The 24752-nt window shown below is 51.3% G+C and overlaps 1 protein-coding gene across 4 annotated transcripts; it reads left to right on the forward strand.

Annotated features, from left to right (window-relative positions):
• Positions 1-824: 824 nt before the first annotated feature.
• zbtb7a (zinc finger and BTB domain containing 7a) lies at positions 825-23251 on the forward strand. 4 transcript variants are annotated; one of them, XM_088622554.1, is made up of 4 exons: positions 825-1361; positions 10122-10637; positions 11599-12491; positions 13992-23251. In XM_088622554.1, the coding sequence occupies exons 2-4, from the start codon at positions 10209-10211 to the stop codon at positions 14461-14463; spliced, it is 1794 nt and encodes a 597-aa protein (XP_088478680.1). In that variant the 5' UTR covers positions 825-1361; positions 10122-10208; the 3' UTR covers positions 14464-23251. The 4 variants fall into 4 exon arrangements, with proteins under 4 accessions (XP_088478680.1, XP_088478677.1, XP_088478679.1 ...); XM_088622551.1 differs by lacking the exon at positions 825-1361 and adding an exon at positions 1393-1618; XM_088622553.1 differs by lacking the exon at positions 825-1361 and adding an exon at positions 1823-1943.
• Positions 23252-24752: the final 1501 nt, after the last annotated feature.

Genomic DNA, 24752 nt, shown 5'->3' on the forward strand with positions numbered 1-24752 from the left:
GTTAAAGCTTCTGCTGTGAAAAGGCTTGGCAAATATGGGGTCTGACACACACAGGTGGGGCGTAACAGGTGACCTCAGTGATCCTTCCGTATGGATCCAGCAGGTGTGAGTGTCGTCAAGCCTGCAGGAAAAATATCATTCACCCCACACGGCTTCTCATTTAAGTATTTCACCCATTAACAGCAACAATAATAGTAATAGCACTTAAAAGGGATGTTAATCGGCTGCATTCATATAACTATTGATGCTTCAGACATGTTGAACGAATACAGAAATGTCCTTAGACGCAAACACCACCAGTTTCTCCCCTGTCTCACGGATGACAGCAACGTGGTGTTGGCCTGTTTTAACAACTTGACCGCTAAACAGCGGCCTCGGTGTGGAGAGTCCTGGCCATCTCCCCGGCCTTCCTGGTCCCAGGGGAGAAGGCGACTGGAAGGTGCTTTCAAAAGGGTTTTGCCGGGTGTCCTAGACTTTGTTTCTGTCTCTGGACAACTGAAGACTTGTCTCTGGTGGTACGTTGAGGGTTTAGGGTGGCACAGAGTCCCCTCTCCTCGTGCGTCATATGCAGGCAGTGGGTAAAACTCAACCTCACTGGATGGTTCCTCTGTCTTCCCTTCACACGTCGTGCTGGAAGCACAGGTCGGATTTTTTTGTCCTTTAATCGTAAATAATATCTTTGCCAGTTCACAAACGCAACGTGTGAGGACGAATCCCACAATCCTCATCTCTGCAGTGCGTTGTGTGAACGTTGGGCAGAGCGCTTGACTTCTGTCCCCCTCACCTGGCTACTCGATGCTGACGCTGTGGCGCAGGGGTCTGCTCGATCGAAAGTCAAACAGAAGAAAAGGAAGAATGAGCAGAGAGAAGGCGGGGCGGCGAAAGATCAGAGGGCGCTGGCGTTGGTCAGACCCGGGACCTCCGGCGGCGCGTGGGCTTCAGGAGCAGAGGGGAGGGGGAGGTGCAGGCAGCCCCCCTGTGTCCTGGGATGGGCCGGGGCTTGCTCCTGGGGTGGGACAGTATGACCTCAGGCTGTGGGATGGGTGGGTGCGACTCGAAACTTGGAGAAAGAGAAAATAGAGAGAGAGAGAGGCAGAGAGAGGGGGGGAGAAGGACAGAACTCGAGGCAGAGAGAGCGACGTCCCACGCTGGAATCAGCTCTCAGTGCAGCCATGCTGCCCCTGCCTTTCACACGCATCTGCTAGTTGAGCAAAAGGCACGAGAAACCGATTCGAATTGAAAATTTCAGCATGAGAAAAGACTGCGCTGTTTTGCACTCGGCGGTTTTGTTTTTTTGAGCTGGTCCTGATGGCCGCCGGGCTTTTTTCCACTTGACGAAGAAGGCATCTGGCTCCAAAAAAGTAAGAAGAAAAAAGGGAAGAGGGAATGCTGTGTCTTTAAGAGAGAGGGGGAGAGAGAGAGAAAGAGAGAGAGAGAGAAAGGGAGGGACCTCTTTGCCCTCCAGAAACCAGGAAGGGAGCTTAGCTGTTCTGCTGTTTCTGCTGCTGAGCATACGGGGCTTTGATCAGCAGACAGTTCCAGAGGGCCGGAGGGAGAGCGAGCGAGGCTCCGCAGCAGCAGAGCTCGGCGACACAGCGGAGCAGCGCAGCACTCGCAGGTGAGCCCGCGCCGCCAGGGCTCGTACCCGCCGCGCCGCTGTCTCTTTAAGGCCCGCCGCCTCACAGAGGACCAGGGAGAGCAGAGGAGAGGGGGATGAGGGAGGGAGAGAGAGGGAGGGAGGAAAGCAGGCAGCCAGGCAGGAGTTGAGATCTAGTGTCTGGCTTTTCTTCAGTAAAGGAAGTTATCTTTGTCACTGTGTGCAGGGCTGGCTTATCTGTTCAGACTTTACTTTTTCTTCTCTTTTTTTAAAAATAAAAATTAAAGTTTCCTTGCTAGGGAGGGAAAACAGACCAAAAGAAAGGAAGAAAAAAAAACTGGACAAGGTACAGTAGCAGGCAACAGGAACTACTTTTTCATTTTTTTAGGAAATGACCTCGAATGTTTATGTACAGTATGGTATAGTACAGTAAGTACAGTAGATGGTGAGTTTGAGTTTTATTTTATTTCTTTGTGTGCCGATCTTTCGTGCAGACTGGATACGTGTGGTTCTAAAACAGCGTTAATTTAGGTCAGGGTGTTTTTAATCTCAAAGTCTGTGGAAAAACCTCAGTGGAAGGCTGAGCCACAGGACAGCTCCCAGGGTTCTCCTGCAGCTCGGGGAGGGCACGGAGGGGAGTGTTTATCTCCGAGACCGAGGCCTGTTTGATGGCTCGTCTGTACTTTCAGTACCTGGCATCCTGCTAGCAACATACTGTAGTATATAATTCTGCCCTGGGTGCTTACGTTGGAGTGGCTGAGGGCAGCCTGGGACACGTAGTCCACAAGGAGGGCTTTGGAGCAGGTGGAATAGTAGAGAAGAACTACGAATCCCAGGGTGCCTTGCCCTCAGACATACAGGAAAGGGAACAGTGGCTAGCCTATCCAGCCAGGGAGGTGTGGTGAGTGACAGGCCAGCTGGCCAGTAAGAGCAGGAGAGAGCCGGGTGCTGGGCTGGGGGTAGGTGTCTGGTGTGTGGGATCAGGCAGGGCTGCTGGACTAGGGCTGCTTGGAAGTTTCCTGTCTCTTAAGGCTACACAGCAGCAGGGCCCTCCCCAGACTGAGAGACAGGCGAGCAGCAGCTCAGTCGACAGGGCCTGAGAGGAGGCCATTTCGCCAGGCTGGTAAGAGCCTCACGCTGCAGACACTCCACACAGATGACACACACCACTTCCTCGTGCTGCAGGAGTTCAGCCAACAGCAAGAACAACAAAATAACAGCACCAGGGAGGGAGAGGGCGAGGGAAAACTAGCACAGGGACCCGAGAGAGACACTCACTCTGGGCTTGATGTCTTTATTCTCTCTCTCTGAGAGCAGAATAAAACCCAGTAATCCCAAAAACGGAAATTCCACAGCTAAACAGTGCCATGTGGTATATATTCGTATGTAAACTTGTATACCTGAATCAGGGCTGGAGTGGAAAAGCAAAGTAATTCGGACTGAAGAGCTTGCAGAGGCTGAACAGAAGCACAAGGATGCGTGTGAGCATGATTAGAAAAAATATCAATTCCAAGGATGTGTTTCCTGGACACGTCTGCCCTACAATCCCACACTCCTCTTCGCTCAGCTGTACGGCATGGGGATTACCGTAGCTCCTGCCGCAGGTCGGTGGCTGGGGCCGAGTCTGGCACAGGGCTACTCCAGTGCTGTCTCGGGAAGGGAGTTGGGGGGAGGGGGTGGTGGAAGTGTTGGGATACGTGTCTCCGTGGCGCCACGCCTCACCGCGTACTGCCGCTCGTGTCTCTATAACCACTGTCCAGCACGCGGGTACAGAGACCGGCTCTTGAGCAGAGGTGGGGCTGGTACAGGATCCTGTGCAGGAGAGCTGTGGTGTGTGAGTATGCCAGGCGTTGCCCTCAGCCCCCGGTGACAGACCTGCGCTGCAGGGAGGAAAGCCCTGATTCTGTTGTGTGCGCTGGAATGCCCTTCCACTTTCAGTTAGGTGTTGCTGGTTCAGTTCTCTGAGTAATTCCCACCTTGAAAGATATTTTTTACACAGTGGCAGTTGTCAAACCAGTTTGTTTCTAATAAGGGCATAATACTGAGCAACGGCAAGAGATGAAAAAACTCGCATGGCCTACAAGTTGTGCAGGGCAGGCCCGCGTGGGCGGACACCAGGTCTGTGGGCCCAGCAGGTGCTGGAGGGCCGGGCCGGGAGCTGTGGTAAAGTGTCGGTGCAGCTGGCGAAGCAGAGGTGGCGGCCGTGTTTGTGCCGCGCGGGTGTGCCACCGGGAAGCTGAGCTAGGCCAGTCTGGCAGCATTCGGCCGAAGGGCACCACTGTGCCCCCAGGAGCAGGGAGGTGTGCGCTTAGCGCCGCACCAGAAGAGCCGTGCAGTCAGGCTCCTGCAGGAGGTGAGCTGGACTCAAGAGTGGGAGTTGTTAAGCTCTTGTAAATCTCATTAATAGACCCACTGAAAAGTGTTGTGAAACCTATTCTAGGCACCACTCCGTTGTGCAACACCCTGGTCTCAGACACTGTGCAACTTCAGCGTGAGGTTAGTAACCACGGCTGGTTTGGAGGAGTGGGGTGTGCATCCCACCTCCCATCTCGCAGGCGCACGAGGGGCAGAACAGTGGTGTTTATCTTTGTTTCTCCTTTTTTCCTTGAGTTGGGGAAGAGGTTGCAGGACCTTGGTGAAGGCAATGCAGTGATTAGGGGAACCTGAAGTGGAATTTGCATTATAGCCGGTGCTAGGAGACTGCGTTTTGCAGGGATTGCAATCGAAAAAACCTTCAATCTGGACAGTGTGGAATCAGCTGATCAGCCTCCCTGTTAAAGCCACAACAGCTCCTGGTTGAAGCCAGTCTCCTCAATGTTTGACAGTGCAAGTAAAGAGAGGTGCAGTCAGGCCCCCAGAGAAAAACATGTGACACAGGCAGTTAACTGGCTTCTGCCAGCTCCTGTACTTGTAGTGTGACACTGTGAGAAGCTCCCTTATTGCGTGATGTGCCATTGGCAGTCCTACCTACTGTAGATGCAGAGCGATCTGGACCAGATTATCTCAGGTGAATCTTTATGAATAGGTTCGTTCATTTTCACGTTTTGTGTGAGACAATCCTACCTACCTTTAAAGTTTTCTTGTGCCCCTTCACTGTATGACTGACTCCTCTCAGCCTCTCCTCTGCTGTAAGTGACACACAGAAAGCATTATGACTAACAGGCTTGTCACTCTGGATCCCTGGAACACATCTCAATTATTTCTTTTACTTAATTGCAGTGTCTAATTACTGTACATTGATCACACCTTTATGGGTAGGTAAACTGGTCAGAAACCACATTTTCACATCTTTGAACTGCTGGGTTTCCTTCACCAAGGCTTTCACGAGGCAGGGAGCAGGGGATGCGGTCGCTAAGCGGGTCAGAGTGGTCTGCAGTGAGTTCACAACTGCCTCCCAGTTCATCAGCTGACAACAGAGGGGTTTCTGTTACAGGCCTGCTTGCCGAACACAGACAGGATACATTCCTCCCTCGTCTTTAAAAGAAGCATCTGTCGGAGCATCGGCAGAATGGCACCAGCAGAGCAGAATTCTAAGTGCCATGAGGGCACAGAGCTAATGCTGGCTTTCCCCTATTTTTATTACTTCACATTACCGATTGCGCTGTTTGCCCGGCGCTTTTGCCAAGTAAGAAGAGACGGTGTTTAATTGTGCTCCTCATCCTCGGGAGGGAAGGCGATGTGGGCCAGCAGTCTTGCGCACATGGGCTGCTCAGTGAGACAGGCAGGAGTCCGGCCGGGACAAGCAGGCCTGTCATTTGGAAGCTTGTCTCCCCACACATGGCACATCTGTGAACCCGCCTAACGACAGCCTCCAACAAGACCGAAGAGGACTGGTGCAAAACTGGAAGCCCGTTTCATTCAGAAGCACTGGCCAAAACAACTAAACGTGTCTGCCATATCTTTTTAATATTTTGGCAACTGAGGTCAAAGGAAACTGGCAATACAGGGTCTGCGAGTGTCACCCGAAGTCAGTTCAAACAAAATGCAAATTCCAAACCGATGCACAGGCCATGGGATCGGGCAGTCTCTGCTCTGTCTCGTCCGCACTGCTTTTTAGCCCCGGTTTCGGATGCTCTTGCCCAATAGCTTTCAGAAGCCGCGCAAGCGGAAGCGCAGCTCCTGCAGCATCCTGAGCTGACCTGGGCTGCGGGCAGAGCCGCGGGGCAGCTGCTGAAAGGAAGCTTTATCAGTTTCTCTCCCTCTTCCTGCTCCGTCACCACGCTGCCAATCAGGCTTCCTCCCTCCCGAGCGCTCTCCTGGTGACTCACAGAGCGCCTTTCAATACCACGGCCACGCTGGGATTTGCAGAGAACTTCCTTCCACTCCTTTCCACCCTATTCCAGCTCCTGACGGGAATGGGCAGCCGGCCCTCTACGATCCAACCTGACCTTGACCTCTCTCGTTCGACCCCTGAGCTTCATCATCTGAACAAGGAAGAACAGCCCCTCCCCCTGCCTGCTGTTCCTCTTTCCCAGTCCCCTTCTCCCAAGACTGTAGCCTGTGGAGCTGGTCCTCAGATCCCAAAGACCATTTTTAAAATCGCTTCTCTGATTTTTTCATTTCTCCTTCTAAAAAAATGTTTTAAAGACTTTGCTTTGTCAAAAATTGTTTTTTTTTTCAAATTTAAATTTTCCTGGTACTTTCTTGTATCACTCAACTTTACCACTGACACTTACTCGAGCATTATTGTAACATGAAGCGCATCCCTCTTCCCCACTCTGGTGGTTGGTGAAACCAGCCCTAGCCCTAACCCGACTGGCACAACACAGGTACAACATCTGGAACCAGCGGGAAAGGAGGACTCACCTGGTGGCACACTTCCTACAGCACGGGCTGGAAGCGCTGGAGGCCACAGGACTGGAGAGCAACCCCAACTGGACAGAGATGGAAAGAAAGAGAAAGGAAACGGAGTGGATCAAAAGACTAGATACTACCTTTCCACAAGGCCTGAACATCAGAAAATAAACTGGGAGGGTTTCAGTCATTGGAAGGAGAGTGCAGCACTCCTTGTCCCAGATGGTCCCTTCTTAGAGAAAATCTGGGAGAAAGAGCTTTGTTCCCCTAAACTAACACTAAATACAGCCTCGATCTCGTCAGTAATCTGAGCCTGAGCCCAAGCCCCCTGTACTCCCTATAACATCAAGGGCTTCTTCATTCCACCCAAGGAAACACAACACTAAAACTCGAGTCTGTGATTTACAGCTGCTGGTGGGTCGAAGTTCTGATTCATAACTGGCTTGAGGTAACAGTCTGTGCACAGAGAGCTGTTAATGCCTGGACCTGATTCGCAAAGCCAGTCGCTTTGGGTTTAGCACAGCAGTGCCTCTCAAAACCAGGTGTCAGGGGTCCCTTATTTCGCTCCACAGGAACAGGCTCGGCTGGCAGAAGCAATGCCTGTACGCAGTAGATTCGGCTGATGTGGCCAGGGAGTGTCTGGTGGTCAGCGCTCATAAAATGCTGGACTCAGCCGGGGTTGGGAGACAAATGCTTGGGAGCGACTATATCAGTGAGCAGACCAGGCCTGCTGCTTCACGCAGGGCTGGGGCTTGTGTGCATTGATCCTGGCCCCACGACAGGGTGGGGCAGCTCATTCCTCTGCTGCTCCTCCGCAGTCTGCTCTCTGTGCTGCTCTCAGTCCAGCATGCTGCGTGAGGCACCTTGGTTCGATTCCTCTTCTCTTGGCCAATGGAGACCTTCCATGACAAATGACCAGCCTTACCTTGGTTGCTTTCATACAGAAATCATCACGGGACACTGAAAAAGACAGGGACGCTGCCGGTTTTGAGACATTGTTACTGTTTTTACTCGCTTTAGTATCCTCAAGCATATGGCTGAAAGATGCTCTAAAACACAGACTTAAATTAAGATGTTTCGGTCAGCGGAGGTCAAAGTTGCAAAGAGCTTTGCGGGTTTTGAAAACAAAATCAGGTCTTTATAGCTGCAGTCTCGCAGATGCGGTCTCTGTGACAAGGGTTTGGTTTGACTTGCAAAACAGCACCTTTGCTCCTGAAGTAGAAGGCATCAGGCTGTGAGGTCTCCACTCTGACTGAGCTGCGATAGGCTAACATCCCGTTACGGTCAGCAAACTCAACAAAACCCTTAAGAAAAGTGAGGTACAGGTAGATATGAGGTCAGGTTAATTTGGCTGTCACTCTACAGAGCGATGGAGAAGTTTCCCTTCATACTTAGCTTATGTCAGGGTGTTGTTTCCTACATAGTATTTCTGTGCTTTATAATATCTACTGGAACAGTAAAAGCATTCAGGCTTCCAATGCAAAGCAAGAGCTAGGGTATTGCATTACTGGTGCTCTCCGCAGAGCTATCACGCCATGGCAGGGCAGACATAGAGAAAGGTTTCTGCTTTTCTAATGGAGGTCTTATCTGGTAAGTCTCCTCCTGCCCTTTGACCTGTAGCTGTGAGAAATGACCCCTGAAATCTCTGCATTTCCACTGGAGTTCTATACTTGTGTTTTTCCTTTTAAATCTAGAAAGGGCTCTTTTGCAGCCTGAAAGACCTGGTGTGTCCCGGCAGGTGAGATTCAGCATATTCAAATATGGTGCCGATAGTAAAACTCTGCTTCGTCCCTCCCCGAGTCTTATCAGACGTAGGGCAAAAGAGACAGGGAAGCTTTAGCAAAGGCTGTATTGTTGGGTTTTTGCTCAAGATTAAAGAGGGCTGAAGGAAGAAGACAATAGTGTTTTGTGAAAACCATCAGGGCACAAAGTTACATCCCAGCTTGTTGGGAGCGTGAAAGGTAAACTCAAGCTTACATATGTGTGTTGCATTAAATGAATCCAGAGGATTGTTAATCAAGCCCTCGACCCATGAAAATGCATCAAGAGTTGGAATAAGTGTCAAAATGTCTCTGCTAACATAAATATGCAATTTGATTAAAAAAAGACTCATTTTCAGATGGTTGGGCTGCACTTGTTCAGATTTGACTAAATATGTATTAAAATGTAGGGTTGATCTATGAATTCTGCTCAGATCATATGGTATACTGTGGTTCCTTGTGGCCCATTCCCCAAACTGACAGGCCAGCAGGGGCAGTTTAGCATGGATGCAGAGCTGGGGAGGACAGAAAACGCCATTAGGGTCTTGCACACTACAGGAAGTTGACTCATTATTGTCACATACTGTATTTAGCTTTCTTTCGGAATGTGTTTCTCATCACTGACAGAGGAACGTAAGCCTGTCATAATGTCATCGAGTTTTAGAACGTGTCAGGCGGGCAGGGGTGTTTTTTGACATGCAGGGCTCTTCAGAAATAACCATGCAGAACATCTCCAGGCCTACAGATGTTTCTTGTGAAATATATTGAGTGTTTAATGCACGTGGTATAAGCGCACACACACAGGGTGGCAGCTCCGCTGTCCATTTCCTGTGCTCTCTGAGCTGCCTGCTGGCTTGCTGACTGGCCAGCAAGACGCTGCTGCTCTGATGTGCGAATTGTGGAGGCCTCTTGGTGGTTCGCTGGCCCCCTCCCCCAGGCTGCTGTCGATTATTTTAATCTCCCCCCACACGTGAGTGAGCGGACAGCCTTCCCGAAACTTGGCAGAGACCACAGGGTGGGGTAACCGGCTCAGACCGGCTTGACAACCTCCTTTTTAATACCATCCCTGCAGCCTGCTGATCGTGTCATACTGGGGTTTTTCCACTGCCTGAACACCCCCACCCCTCGACACTGCACTGACATCTGCACATACACACTAACGTATATCTGTACGGCCGCGATGTCTCGTTCCCCCACAAACACACACACGTGTACACGTGTACATGCTTGGCAGACCCTGCCCCTACATATCAAACACTGCCCTCGTTGACACACGGGCCAGCCCCTGCACCAACACGTGTTGCTGTTACCAAGGCATCGCTGTCGTTTCTGCTTCTTACAGAGTCTTCACACTCACAATGAAAAGTTTCACTTGCACTTCTATAGCACTTTTCCAGACACTCCACTCAGAGCTCTTTACAGGTAATGGGGATCCCCTCCACCCCCACCTGGATGATGCGCCAGTCCGCTCCCCACACACCAGCTCTCAGTGGGGAGGAGAGCAGAGTGATGAAGCCAGTTCAGAGATGGGGATTATTAGGAGGCCATGATGGGTAAAGTGCAGGGAGACATTTGACCAGGACACTGGGGTAACACCCCTACTCTTTTCGAGAGGCACTCCGGGATTTTTAATGACCACAGAGAGTCAGGATCTCGGTTTTATGTCTCATCCGAAGGACGACGCCTGTTTACAGTACAGTGTCCCCATCACTGTACTGGGGCATTAGGACCCACAGAGACTGCAGGGTGAGCGCCCCCTACTGGTCCCACTGACACCTCTTCCAGCAGCAGCCTTAGTTTTTCCCAGGAGCCTCCCCTCCAGGTACTGGCCAGGCTCACAGCTGCTGGGCTCCAGTGGGCAGCCAGCTGGGAGCTGCAGGGTGACAGAGCCGCTGGCCTTGCCTGGGTCGGCGCTCCGAGGCGTGCAGGAGAAAGGCTCTCACCCTGACTGGGCCCTGCTTCTCTCTCAGACAGGTGGACGGGCGGACGGGCAGCAGGACAGCAGGACGGACGCGCGGGGAGCTGCGATCGGCGGCTCGGCGGCAGGCTGGTGGAAGATGTCGTCGGGCGCCGGTGGGGGGGCGGCGGGGGCGGCGGAGGGCCCGGTGGGCATCCCGTTCCCAGAGCACAGCGCGGACATGCTGGGCGGGCTGAACGAGCAGCGGCTGAGCGGCCTGCTGTGCGACGTGCTGCTGGTGACGCAGGGCCGCGAGTTCCCCGCCCACCGCTCCGTGCTCGCCGCCTGCAGCTCCTACTTCCACAAGCTCTTCACCTCGGGGGCCGCGGCCGACCGCCAGAGCGTCTACACCATCGACTTCGTGTGCGCCGAGGCCCTGGCCGCCCTGCTGGACTTCGCCTACACCGCCACGCTCACCGTGAGCCGCGCCAGCGTGGGCGACATCCTGAGCGCCGCGTGCCTGCTGGAGATCTCCCCCGTGCGCGACGTCTGCACGCACCTGCTGGACACCAAAGTGCTCTCCCCTCCGGTGCGCCGCCTCCTGCTGCCGCAGAGCCACACAGCACTCTCGGGGACACCCCTGCGCCCCCTCGCCGGGGTCCTCCACAAGTGTATGCGCTTCGGCACCCCGAGCCCGTGGTGCCAGTTAGCCTACTGTAACAAGGGCAGCCCACAGGAAGGGGAGAGATGGCAGTTCTCTTTAACACGATAAGAGACAGGGCAGCACGGGGGCGCAGTGAGTAGCATTGCGGCCTTGCAGAGCTGGGGCCCTGGGTTCGATTTCGGGGGTGCTGCCTGCGTGGAGTTTGTATGTTCTCCCCGTGTTTGCATGGGTTTCCTCCATGCGCTCCGGTTTCCTCCCGCAGCCGAAAGACATACTGGTAGGTAAATTGGTTCCTGGGAAAATCGGCCCTAGGTGTGTGTGTGTGTTTGTGTGTGTCTGTCCTGCGACGGACTGGAGTCCCATCCAGGGTGTGTCCTGCCTTGCGCCCATTGCTTGCCAGGATAGGCTCCGGCTCCCCCGCGACCCTGAATTGGATGACGCGTTCAGAAGGCGGATGAATGGATGATTGGAGGCTCTGAGGAAGACATGGTAGCTTATGTGATTCTTGTCCAGAAACTTGTTTCCGCGAGCGCTAGAGGCAGCGGTGATTTTGAACGCAAGGGTTGGTTTGGAAATGGACCACCTGTTGATGAACTCCCTTCATTCTTGTGGGCTGTCCACTTCATAAGACTGAAAGAATGAAGCACTCTCCATTAAAAGATGCTGGTTTAAGAGCACTCGTAGCAACATGATAATGTACTGTGGAATGTTCCACACTACTTTATGCCCGTAGTCACTAGTGGAGAACCCTCCTTCCCTTCATGTTTTACATTGCTCTACTGGAGCTTTTTCTGAGTCTGGCTTCTCCCTCTGTCCGGGCCGAAAGCCCTGGGACAGGCGCCTGCGCAGTGCTTGTGAGTGACGCCCGGCTCTTGTTCTGTGGCAGGTGGCGAGCAGGCAGCCTCAGGACGAGGAGGACCAGGGGAGGCTGGAGGGAGGAGAACTCAGCGACCCGGCCGAGAGGGGGAACCGGCTGCGGGCCCGCGAGTACCTGGAGTTCTTCCAGAACCACGGGTCCCACTGGAGCAGCAGCTGCAGCACGCCGGAGCTCAGGGACCTGCAGCCCTACCTGCACTTTAACCCCAACGGGGCCGAGAGCAACGGCACGCCGGCTGCCCCGGCCCCCAGCGGATACTACTCCCCGCTGGGCCTCGCCCTGGGCCAGCCGCCCTCCGTCGGGCCCGCGAACCCGGAGGAAGACGAGGAGGAGGAGGAGGAGGACGGGGACGAGGACAGGGGCCGGGTGGACGGGGGGCAGGCCGAGGCGGGGGGCCTGCTGGCCTGGATGGAGGCCGGGGGCAACGGCGGGGGGACCGTCCAGGCCTTTTACGCCTCTAAGAACGGACACTACGGCGGGCCTTACTTCCAGCAGGAGCCGAAGCTGGAGCGGGAGGGGGACCGGGAGCGGGACGGGCTGTCGGCCAGCGCCCTGCTCCAGCAGATGATGGACTCCCTCGGGCGGCAGAAGGAGCGGCCGGCGGCCGGGGAGGAGGTGGACGGCGAGGAGCCCGGCGTGGAGTTTTTCCTCAACTACTTCAACAGCGCGCAGCACGAGGAGGCGGCCGCCCAGCAGGGCCTCCTGCCCGTGTGGGCGCAGCGGGGCCCGGGCGGCGCGGGCGGGGGCGCCGGCGGGGAGAAGAAGATGCGCTCGAAGGCGTTCCAGAAGTGTCCGATCTGCTCCAAGGTGATCCAGGGCGCGGGGAAGCTGCCGCGGCACATCCGCACGCACACGGGGGAGAAGCCCTACGAGTGCGCCATCTGCAAAGTGCGCTTCACCAGGTGAGTCCCCCTCCGGCAGCACCTGCAGCACCTGTCCGCGTGTCGCCTGCGCGGCTCGATCCAGGGTCCAGCACCACGTCTGCCTGATCGGTGTGCCGGCAAACATCGGCACACTTCGCAACATGTACTGACGTATAAGAAAACAATTAGGTGACAAAAAAACCTAAATTATCTGGCACTTACAAAAAAAAAGAGGCTTCTTGTGCCTGTGATGTCATTTAAGCCTGGGGACCCATCTGACCTCGGCACACTCGGGAACCCCACTGTCTCCAGACGGATCTCTGCTTCAGGAAATAAGCTGCTCAGATGAGCTACAGTACAAAAGGAGGCAGAAATAAAAATGAAAGGCCTCCCAAATTAATGAGAACAAGCAGGGATTGAAACCTCTAAAGATATTTTCTACATACAAATTTGGATTGAAAGTCCAAACAAAGACCCCGCTCCAAGAATATGATATTTAGACACATCTTGTTACAAATAGCGTATATGGACCAGAACTCAATAAAACAACTGCAGATTGTAGTTTCATCTGCAGAAAAATGATTTTAAATTGTGACTTGGAAACTGTTTCAGAGGCCGCAGACTTTTTCATGATAACATTAACTCTGTTGAGGAGGATAGGTAGCTGTAAAGATGACCTGTATCTTTTAGAAGGTTCACCTGAGGTAAAAGGAATGGAGTAGGACAATTTGCACAGGGCATTGATTTGTCAAGCTGTGGCAGTGCCTTTCCTCTCATGGTAAAGAAACTTTGCAACCTGAGCTCCAATATGGAGCTGTCTCGAGACTGGCCTACGCAGAGCACTAGGAGATAAGCTAGAGAGATAAGCTATAGAGGGAGAAGGGAGAGGCCGGAGTTACATGCAGGTGTAGGGAGAGCTGGCCTTCCTTATCGACTGTCTCAGTGCCCAGGGGAGCTCTAGCAAACAGCACTAGGGGTTGTCTAGAGGCTGTGAGCAGCCTCATCTGCTTTTAATGTTTTTTAAAGTCATCACATCACTTTCAGTAACAACTTATCCAGCACAGACGTGTGGACGAGCTGGAGTCTGTCCCAGGGAAGCACTGGGTGCGAGGCAGGGCACCCCCTGGGCGGGTCGCCAGTCCATCGCAGGGCACTCACACACCCACAGCAGGGCCAGTTCTCCCAGAAGCCAGTTCGCCTACCAGCATGTCTCTGTGCTGTGGGAGGCAACCGGAGCCCCCGGAGGAGTGCACCTGCGGAGGACGTACAGACTCCACACAGATAGAACCCCAGGTCCAGAATCGAACCCGGGGCCCCAGCGCTGTGAGGCAGAAAAGTTGTCCCTTTCAAGCATGGAGGAAAGTTGAATTCAGGCCGTATTTTGTATTTGATTTCTGTAAGGTTGGGGCGCAGTGAGCTTGTGAGAGGTTTCCCTATTCTCCCCCGGTTTGTCCCTCTCCCTGCTCTCCGCCGCGGTCGCCGTCTCCCCCCTGCCCCGCAGCCGGCTGAAGCCTCTTCTTGTGCTGCCCCTCTCCGCAGGCAGGACAAGCTCAAGGTTCACATGCGGAAGCACACGGGCGAGAAGCCGTACCTGTGCACGCAGTGCGGGGCGGCGTTCGCGCACAACTACGACCTGAAGAACCACATGCGCGTGCACACGGGCCTGCGGCCCTACCAGTGCTCCAGCTGCTTCAAAACTTTCGTGCGCTCCGACCACCTGCACCGCCACCTCAAGAAGGACGGCTGCAACGGCATCCCCTCGCGGCGGGGGCGCAAGCCGCGGGTGCGAGACCCCGCCCTGTTGGAGGCCATGAGCGCCGGGCTGGGCGCCGCCGCCGTCTGCCAGCCCCACCGCAGCAGCAGGGAGAGGCGGCGTCTGGAGGCGGCGGCGGTGGCGGCGGCGGCGGCGGCGGCAGCAGAGGAGGAGGAGGAGGAGGAGGAGGAGCCCAGGAGCCCTGCAGATGGCGCTGCCGAAACCCCACGGCAGCAGGCCGGCCCGCTGGGGCCGTGACTGAGACGCCCGCTGCCCCCGAGACAGAGACAGAGCGGGAGGACGCCGGGAGAGAGGAGGACGGGGTAATGCGATCGAGTAACAGAAAAAAAAAAAGACTCTTCTATAAACCAAATCAGGGTGTCACAAAATCTAATCTAAAGTTTCTCTTTCCATTGCTTTGTTTGCAGGAAGGCCACAGCCCAGGGTGGTGGTCTATTAAAAGAATAAGGGATGTTAAAGTGATTCACGCAGCCTCCTCCTTTCTGGGGAATTCGGAATACGTGCTGGCTCCCCTGCCCCTGAGCCGCAGGGCGCGCGTGGCCTTCTTCCGTAGGGGCTGCTGTGCAGCTGAGAGGGTGGTTATCAGCCCCGTCCACTCTGTGGGCGTTAAAGATCCCAGCGCGGCCTTGTCGAGAATGAGAAAGAAGTGGCAGCTGGCTAAATCCACGCAGGTCAGCGAAACGGCTGGCCTGGCTCACTTTAAAGCTTCTCGGGTTTCGTTCTGCTTTTAAAAATTTCGAAAAAGAAAAGGGGAGCTCCCGCAGCAGAATTTCCTGTCCACCTAGAAAGACAGCAGATTGCGCTGACAGCCGCCGACGTGCTTTATCCCAGGCAGCCATCACAGGAAAACCCGCCTTGCCAGCTATCGTCACAATTTAATTTTCCATATACGATCGTGTAAAAAAAAATCAGTTTAAAACACTGATGCAAAGGCTGACGCAAGTATTTTGCTAGATATTCCAGAAAGGACCAGGCAGAACACACGTTTAGTGTCTCTTATTCTTTTAAAAAAAACTATTTTGGTGAGAGTCAAATCCACAACTGCGGGGACTCCACTGAATCCAGGGATTAGCAGGGGTGGTTCTGTGTTTCTCAAGCACTACCAGCCTCCTTCCAGCAGGAGGGGGTATTGCACTGAACCTCCCCTTCAAATCCCACCCATCTCTGTCAGCTATGTTGTATTCTGTTTCTGATTTGTCTTAATTATTTTGTTGTTTGTTCCTTTTACATTCACTGCCTTGGGTACTTGACACATTACAATGTATATCAGGTGCTCAGAAGGTTGGCCCCTTTAAGTAGCAGGACACCACAACAGCCCATAGTGTTAAAGGGGGAGTGCTGACGTTTCCACTCAGCGTGTCACACAGTTGTAAGTCTATGGTAGCCCCGTGACATAATTAGGTGACTAAGTGTGTATGACACTCCAGTGGCTAAAACTACAATTTCTCATTCGCCCGCGCTGGAGGAGTAGCAGTGATCCCACCTGGAGACTCACTGGTGCGCAGTGCTTTCACACAGACGAGGGGGGCCGGCTTTCTGATCAGCTGGCACGGGCAGGGCAGTGGGTCTGAAAGAAGAGTAGAAAAGAATAAGATAAGCACCTTTTATAAATTTGCACATCTTCTATGAATATGATTTTGTATATTTAAAGACGGAAAGAGAGAAATATCAGCGAGCGAGGCCGGTATGAGAATGTTTTGCCCTGGGGACCATGAGATGTTGAAGAAGCCTGTGCAATGGAGAAAGCAATAAGTACCTGTGCAGCCGGTATGGCCAAGCAGGGGCACAGGTGCCCATGCTGGGAGGGGCCGCGCTCACCACGACTGTTATTTGCATTCCAAGATTTTTCGGAAGTATTCCAACACAGCCACCTCTGGTAAAAAATAACGGAAACAAATCAGATCTCCTTCAGCGAATTAGGTCGGCCCGTGACCTCCAATGCAGTTCCCAGAGTCTAAAACCCACCCTGTGGGCCTGAGCTGGCCCAGGCCTTTCAGAGGACGGCCCCCCTTTGAAATGATATGAAACTGAAGGGAGCTCTCTGTTTCTCCCTTCTGAAAGCCGGGAGTGTACCGGGAGTAAAACCCCAGACTGTCCAGGTGAGGGGCCTTGGCTCCCATGGCCGGCGGGGGTGCTGAGATGCACCCTAGAAGCAGCCCAGCTGCGTACTGCTGCCTCCCACAGCCCCACACCGGCTTTGATGAAAACACTAATGTTTCACGTCCACAGACACGCTAATAATCACGCTTCTGGGACACGGGCAGTCCAGGCTCTGGAGTTCACCAAGGCCTCTAAAAGCACTGCAGAGTAAATAAATCCAGATCAATGTCAACTATCAGCTTGCTTCTAAGAAGCACCACAAGCAAAGATCTGTCATTGGCTGGGATAGGATCCAATGTGGGTTAAAAAAGCAAAATGTTCAAACAAAACCCTGCACTGTCTGCACCATATGGAGCTATAGACGAGGACTGTCCTAGGGGCCACTCATCTTTACCTCATCATTTAGTTTCATTTAGTTAGACTAATTGGTATGAATTGAGAGCTGTGGCCCAGACTGAAGGTGCTCTGCACCTGTGGAGAGTCTCCCACTGTGCGGGACAGGAGCCCAACCCCAGCATGAGCAACTGTGACGCCAGATTCAGCTCTTCGCACCTTATCAGGAAGAAGCAGGTTCTGAATGCACTTTGTTACTGAAAAGGGCACTTTTGTCAAAGAAACGGGTACTTTAAAAACATAACTGGTGACGCTTTTTATTTTGTTGTTTTTTTTTCCAGTTTTCAGTCCTGTCAACAGGCTGCCAAAAAAAAAAGAAAGAAAAAATATTGTACACAGATCTCCTGAAGAGATGTCACAGGGAACAGGCAGTTTAAGAAACGGACGCGTTAGGTTTTGTGACCTAAAAAACACTTGTAAAAAAAATCCCCTCCGAACTGATTGCACTTGAAGTTCGATATTGGAAATGCGAGTCATCCTTATTGATGTCTTAACGCAGCGCCGGGGTCTCAGCACTTAGGGGCAGCAGACTGAGTGTGGCACAGTTTGCAGGGCAAGCAGGGCTGGCAAACTTCTACAAAAGATTCCTTTGCTCCGACAAGCCCCAGGTAACACAGGGGAACACAAGAGCTCGCACGAGCTAGCAAAAGTAGTTCTTTCACAGTGAAAGGATGACACATCTGCATTGCTGGCTTGTGGAAAAGCACAAAAGATTGTGCTGCAAAGCTCCATTATACAGCTCTTTTATCCACGTTCAAGAACAGCTAAAGCGCCTCTCTATGGCCGGTGCTCGTGACACTGCTCTCTTCTCTCGGTATCTGGGACGATACGCATTTCTTCTGCTAGAGTTTAATATCAGCTGCTCAGGGTGGAAATAAACTCAAGGCAGATGTCCGGGATGGGGAAGGCTATTCTACCCTGGCTCTGACATCACCAATTCTAGCTCTGCTGGGTATAACATCCAGGTCAAAGATATTGCGGCACCCCTGCCCTGCGGCCAGGCGAGAGCATGGTAGCTCCTGTGGGCTGCTCACACTGACTCACCGTCTGTCTGAACCTGCCAGTGATGTAATCATGTAGCCGTGGCATCAGCTGTTATGGTTCCAGTTTCACACATGGCACATCATTTCTTTTCAGAGAGTAACAGCAACAACAACAGCGCGCAAAGTTGGTCATTGCTGTTGCAATTAATTACACGGTATTAAGTGTGGTTTGTTGTTACTAAATTAGCCACAGCTATGTTGGGCTTTGGATCTATGCATCACTGCTGAATAATTATACACCCATCGAACTTATTCTCCATGTATGTTGTCACACATATTAGTAGCTGTTCCACCCAGATTAGAAAAAACTGGGCTACAGTCCGTCCCAAAATTACATCTTAAACACAGGCTTGTTGTAAAGAAGTTTAACTCAAACAATCTTCCTGTTATTAGCTTTACATCAGGCTCCATCATTTCTATTTTTGATTGCCTTTCGCGGATGCAGCTTCCTAACTGAAACATCAGGGCCGGCTGTCAATCGGAGTGGAGATCGGCTGTGTCACGGAGCACGAAGTGGGCTGTAGTCCTGGAAAGTGGTATAGGAGCTCGTGGTTGAGAGCTTTGCCTGGCTGTGCAGCTACCTGAGCCACACGAGCTTGTCTAAACCTAAGATGAAGAAGCGAGGTGCTGTCTTAATGCCAGCCCACTTCTTACGAACAGTATCAGCTGTGTGTGTGTGTACACTGCGCTGGCTACCCCTAACAATGCCACACCCAGACGCGCTGCCTCCTTGTTACGTATGCAATGACTTGTGTGGAATCATAAGTAATTTACTTGAGGTTTTTCTTTTTTTGTAACTGTAGTATCGATTAATTTTGTAGGTTAATAGAGCTTCTTTTATGTTGTTGTAATTTTCTTTGAAAAGGGGACGCTACGGCTTCTTAAGTGGGTGTTTCTCTCTACAGTATGGTTAGGGATCTGTGTGTGTGGGATGGGTGGGGGTGGGATGTGCTTTGGGTAGGGGGGTTTCGGGGCGGGGGGGGGGTTGGGGGTAAGCCTGATAGCACTGGAAATGGTGCTTTAGCTGAGACAGCAAGAGTTTGCACTAAAATAATATCCACGTCCTGTGGCAGCAGGGCTGGGGAGCACCAGCAGCGCAGAGTCCCCACCACCACACAGCATGAAATACCCCCAGACAAGCCAGCAGAGGGAGACAGAGTTCTTCATTACTGCAGATCTGCTCCGTAATCTTGCAAAGAAGGATTTTGGTGTCTGTGCTGTTCAGATTGACTTGTCATCACAGAAAAAGCCAGTCTTTTTGTACTTTTTGAGTCCACTTTAATACTTTTATAACTTAATTTTAAATTCTCAGTTTAAAAAGATTTTGATACCTTTAAGACCAACTATAAAAAAAAGATGATGAACCTTCTGCGATCATTATGTCAGCCCTATAAGTGCATGCAACTTTTATAGCTGTTTCGTGTGTTAATGGCACAAACACGCAGCTACCTGCAGTGTCAGATGTTAATCAAAATGATAAAGGATCTTTGAAGCTGCATGTTGCACAAAAACAGCTAAACAAAACTCACATTCATTGCAAGCAATAAAAATGATAATCTAATTCAGGATTAAAGATGAACAGGAATAGTGGACATCAAGGCACTGTGCTGCAGTTTAGCGCTGATCAGAGCAGTAGAATTCCTCTCTCCTGTGACGTTGTGACACAGAGGAGGGCAAGAGCCATACTCAAGAGCCAAGATAGCATTACTTGTGCAAATAAAGCCATCAGTCCACCTCTGTTCAGGAGTTTGCCCTGGTCACGTGCTCAGGCATGGCTGAAGCCCAGCGGAGAGGCGGGGTGGCTAGGTGTGTGTGGGGACTCTGACCCTGTCTGGGGTTCTGCTTTGTACAAGGGGTCCAAGAGGAGACTGGGACTGGGGGGTCAGCGAAGGGGGAGAAGGACAATGTGCCTTAAAACTGGGAACAAAGGGGAAATGGAAAAGCGACAGCAGTGGACTCATAGCTCTCAACTGCTCTGGAGCCTGCAGTGCAAAACAAAACCGTTCAAGTACTGTTCAATTCACTAGGACATTTAATAACTAGATTACAAAAACAGTACATGAGAATGGAGTCCATAACGTTCACCTTATCGAAATGCAGTGTGTACAGATGCAGAATATGACTGGATTGGCAGTATTGTGTTCTGTAGTTCCAGCAAGAGAGATTTATAGAGCAGTGCTCTCCACTCTGCAGTCCGCAGTGTACTTTCAGAGCACTGTGTGTTGAAAACACTTGAACATCACCCTCACTTTCTTTAAGGGGTTTAGCTCTTGTTCTTTACTTGCCATTGTTGTTGTATTTCACTTACAAATATTTCCACAATAGTTGTGTGGAAGGCGGTTTGTGTCATATTACGAGGTACTAGCAACAACAACACTAGCAAACGAAATGCACAAGAAGAAAAAGGAAAAGTTGTCAGTTGAGGGAACAATACTGCCACCTGAAAGGGCCCGAGTTCTCTGAGGTGCTGTGCTTTCCCCTGTTCCCAGTTCTAACTCACCAGTTCAGCCTGCTTGCCCAGTCAGCCCCCAGTACTGGTCCGAGTGTGACGCTGCTGCCCCAGCCCCAGTCCCATTGCTCTTATAGACGCTACACTAGGATGTGTCTCAGAAGTCATTACGCAAAACTTTAGCTGGTGTATATCCAAAAGGATTTTTAATTTATTTTAAGAAAACAAAACTCTTTACAGAAATAGAACATTAAAGCAAATACAAAAACCTGTTAATAACAATAATAACTGTAATATGCATGGAGGTAAGGTGATGGCGAAACGTTGCCATGGTTACTGCACACCTGACTCCAGGTGGAAGGCTCATAAAACACAACAAACTCCGACAGTGTCTTGTTCAGCCCGGCAGGGAGAGACACAAGGCATGCAGGAAATCCTCGCGCTCCAGAAACATGCCATTGACACAACTCCAGAGAAAGGGGTGGCCGAGAGAGCTGCCACCCCCTTCCCTTCCGCGTTGTACCCCACTTGTCCTTAACGTGAGAAGAGGAGGACCAGCTGCCTTGTCTGTCAGTTTGCACTAAAAGTCCCGTTGAGCTCAATGGGGAACAATTGTTTTGCACAAGTCCAGGGGGAGGGCGGGGAGGGCACTGCGGGGGGGCGGGGAGTGGGGTGTCGGCGTGTGTGGTAGCCGCCCCAGGCGACGCATTAAAATGCACATTCTTGTTGTGTTTCATGGGAGCTCGCGTGTGGTCGATGAAACAGAGATGGGAGGGACGCTGGGCTGGTGTTCCTCGGTCCTCGCCCCAAGAGGGGGCGGCGAGGGAAAGCAGACCTGACCTCACTCCCCTTCCCCTCCGATCAGGCCACCCTCGGGGGAAGACTCCACCTCCCCCCTGTTTCCCCAGCAGTGTTTTGGGGTACAGTAACTTTTTAACACAGGTCTCTGTTCTCATAGTCCACTGGTGTTTTTTACCATCAGGCCTCTCTTTAATACAGTGCTTCAAGTGACCTGGAGACCTCCTCATCCAGTTCCCTTTTACTTAGATATTATCATTTAAACTCCTAAAAAATCCAAATAATACCTTCAATTTTCATCTGTTAATTTATTTATTTGGCATTTTCCATCATGTGTAATTTCAATATCTAATATCCGGTGTTAAAATAATGACTCTTTTCACTAATAATCGGCACAGAGAGGGAACCGCCCCCCTCGCCCTGTCCTTCCTGCTCGCTGCCTGACTGGAGCAGTGGCCCAGGAGACACGATTTCCAGGGAGACCTCCGTGCCTCAGGACCCCACAGGTCCAACCCATCTCTCCGTCATCACGGGAATCGGGAGGGAGAAGGGAGGAGGGCAAAGAACTTGTCTTAAGATTTTGTTTAGTTCGAACAAGTACAGCAGAAGTGGGGGGTCACCCCCCTTCCTCTCTGCTGCGATGGTCCTGTGTCCACAACCCACTTCCGATCCAGTCCAAAAATTTGGGGGGGGTGGTCTTATCACAGCAGGGCTGCTTGGAGGCAACCAGGGGCCTGTGGGGACACTATTAGTGCGAGAGGACCAGGTGGAACGAGGGAGGTGAAAGAGAAAACCTGGACTGGATCTCTGGAGGGCTGTGGACACAAAGACGGGGGGGTGTGGCCCACCTGGGAGGAAAACATTCCATGTCTTAACAATTCCCAATCTGAGCCTGAGAGGGGGAAAGGGGGGGTGGGTGGGGGTTTATTCCAAGCCATTACAAAAATTCCCCGTCTCAGACTAGAGCTTTCCTCTCCCTTGTCCCCAGTCCGCCTCTTCCTGCTAATCAGGCCACAGTGGGACAGTGCGCAGGGCTCTGTCCAGTCAGACCCCTGCAGTCCCGCTGTCCTGTCGGCTTGTTGACGCGCAGTGATTGTACAGAAGCACTTTCGAATGGCCATCCGGAAACCCTGTTTGTTGTTCATTTGGTTATTGTTGTTATTATTTTGTCGTTATTTTTGTTAATATTCTTATTGATATTTTTTATTTTTATTTAAATGCAAAAACTACATGAAAGCCGTAAACAAAAACTTGAATATTTGATATATTTGGGAAAGACGTTTGTTTTTTTGCCACCCCACGGTATGGAGAGCCTGCCGCGGAGAAACTCATCCACCTAACGCTGAGAGGGAAAAGGGTTTTCATATTTTCTGGCAACACAAATAATAAACAAACACCTAAACAGATTGGCCTGCTGGTTAAAAGACACCACTCAGAGTTCCTGCTCGCAGTCCTGGAGGTCGCAGGTTCGAATCCGGGCTGCGCTGTTGACCAGTAGCAGTGCTGTGAGGTCTGGGTGGGGAGGGGTCAGCCAGGGTCTCCTCAGGTTGACCACACTGCTAAGGGGCTGAGTGCTGTCAGCAGGTCTTGTGCTAACCCCTCCCAACTGACACTAAAGCACCTTCGCTTAGTTAAAAAAGCCCAATAGAACAGCAGCTGGTTTATGTTTACTGTAGTGGTTCATCTCTGATCAGTGTGGAGCTGAGTAATAATTTCCCTCTCCAAACTGGGGCCTGTTCCGATTTTTATAATTAATAATAATATTCAAGTCTCAGTACGTAAGAAGTCAGTAAACGAGTGAATGAATAAGGACCCCAAAGGGGTGAACGGGCTCTCTCTGTGAAGAGAAGGGAGAGGGGGAGCACTCTGGGGCTGGGGCTGAGGCGACTGGTCCAGAACCAGAACAAGCCCGTTCCTGCCCGCTGTCCCTGCAGGGTGTAACCGGGCCTAGGTTGGTAGAGGGTTCCCCGGCTCTCAGGCTCAGACAGAACGACCCGGTCTATCCCATGAGGCCCTGTTCTGTGTTTGGATTGTCTGTGGTGTGGGGGGGTGTGGGCGAAGAAGGGGGGATTTTGCACTTTTGGCTAAAAGAAAAGAATAAATGTATTTCTATTGTATAAGAGACCACTAAATCAGTATAGTCCGAACTAGAATTACTTCCAGGGTTTTTCTTTTTTTTTTACTAAATATATCCAAATATCTCTGGCGTCCTGGTTTAAAAAAAATCTTTCTATAAAAACAACCCTGTGTGGTGTGTGCCTTTCAGTGTGTGTATTTGCATACATTTACGACTAAAAGCAAGCTGGGTGTGTGTGCAGGAGTTATAGAGAGACAGAGAGGAAGGGGATGGGTCGGGGGGGGGTTGCTGTCTTTCTGTAAATATTTGGACATTTCTATAGAAATGAATAAGAATCACTGTACTGCAGAGACTAGTTACTGAGCTTCAAAGTGGATAATGATGAATTATCCGCACAGTTCAAGATGTGCAACTTAGTACGAATACAGACAACACAAGCAGATGTTCTCTGGAGCAGCAGAAAAGTATTCAGAGAGTGTAACACCACACCATCCCCGTGTGACCCCATACGCCTGAAGGAACAGTCAGTAAAATCTGTTTTAATAATTATAATTATCCCAAAGGATAAACCGTTTCAGTTGGCTCACGCCCACTCTGAATGTTAACTCTGACACTGAGCCCTGAAATGTCAGTGTGTGCACTCCCAGGTGTAGTCTGCGCTGTCTTAAAGGAAGGAAAATAGAAAAGGGAGTCCAGGGACACTCAGGCACGGGGTCAGATGAAGTGGCACTGCTTCAGACCCAAAGCCTGGAAACATCTCAGGCGAACAAAAACACGCACTCACTCGAAATATTGGGTTTCCCTTCACATGATGTCCTGCTGATGTGTTTCAGACTATACATTTCAAAGTTGCACTGCATTTTTTCACTTGTTTTAACCTGTTATCAATCGCTCTGTTCTTAAAAGCAATCGCTTGCGTGCCCAGCAGCACCAATGTGGACATCCCTGCAGAAGTAGCCGCTGAACCAACAGATCACACCTCACGCACCAGCAGGTGGCAGTCTAGCACCTATAACAGCGCCAGGGCAGGCATTTTGAGATTTTTCTCTGTTTTGCCTGAAGGAGGAAAACTCCTGAAATGCGTTTGAGAAGAAATAATCTACAGACAATTTCAGACAGGTGGGAGGGTTGAGAAGTCTGAACATGGAAAACAAATACAAATCCTGGCTTAAGACACAGGACTTGAACATAGTAGACACTGACCGTCCCTACATACGTTTCTGAAAATATACGCTTTTGTGCTTAATTCCATATTATGATCAGTTTTGTAAAATAACCAGTTGAGCAAGTTTTCTAAAAACATCTTTCAGGTACTTGGGAATAACCATGTCTAATCTGCAGATGCACAATTTGCATCTGGGAAATACGAACTCTAGAGGCTGAAAACACATCAGTCTCCAGAGACAGAAGAATATATTTTATTCACAAATACCAGTAAGATAACAGCCTCACACAGGCTCACGCTGCCTCTCGCATCCAAAGCTTAAACAAAGGAAACAACAGGACTCTGACCTGCATCTTTTACTGCTCAGAGGAAGAAGAAAAGTTGAATTCCACACTGAACAGTGGAAGGAAGACAGACAGCGTTGTGGCTGTCGGCCCTCATCACAACACACAGCAGTAACAGACAGAAGAAACAGGCACTGAGAAGGAGGCTCAACAGCCA

The sequence above is a fragment of the Lepisosteus platostomus genome, chromosome 27 (assembly GCF_059453375.1).
Source record: "Lepisosteus platostomus isolate fLepPlt1 chromosome 27, fLepPlt1.hap1, whole genome shotgun sequence".
Classification (NCBI taxonomy): Eukaryota; Metazoa; Chordata; class Actinopteri; order Semionotiformes; family Lepisosteidae; genus Lepisosteus; species Lepisosteus platostomus.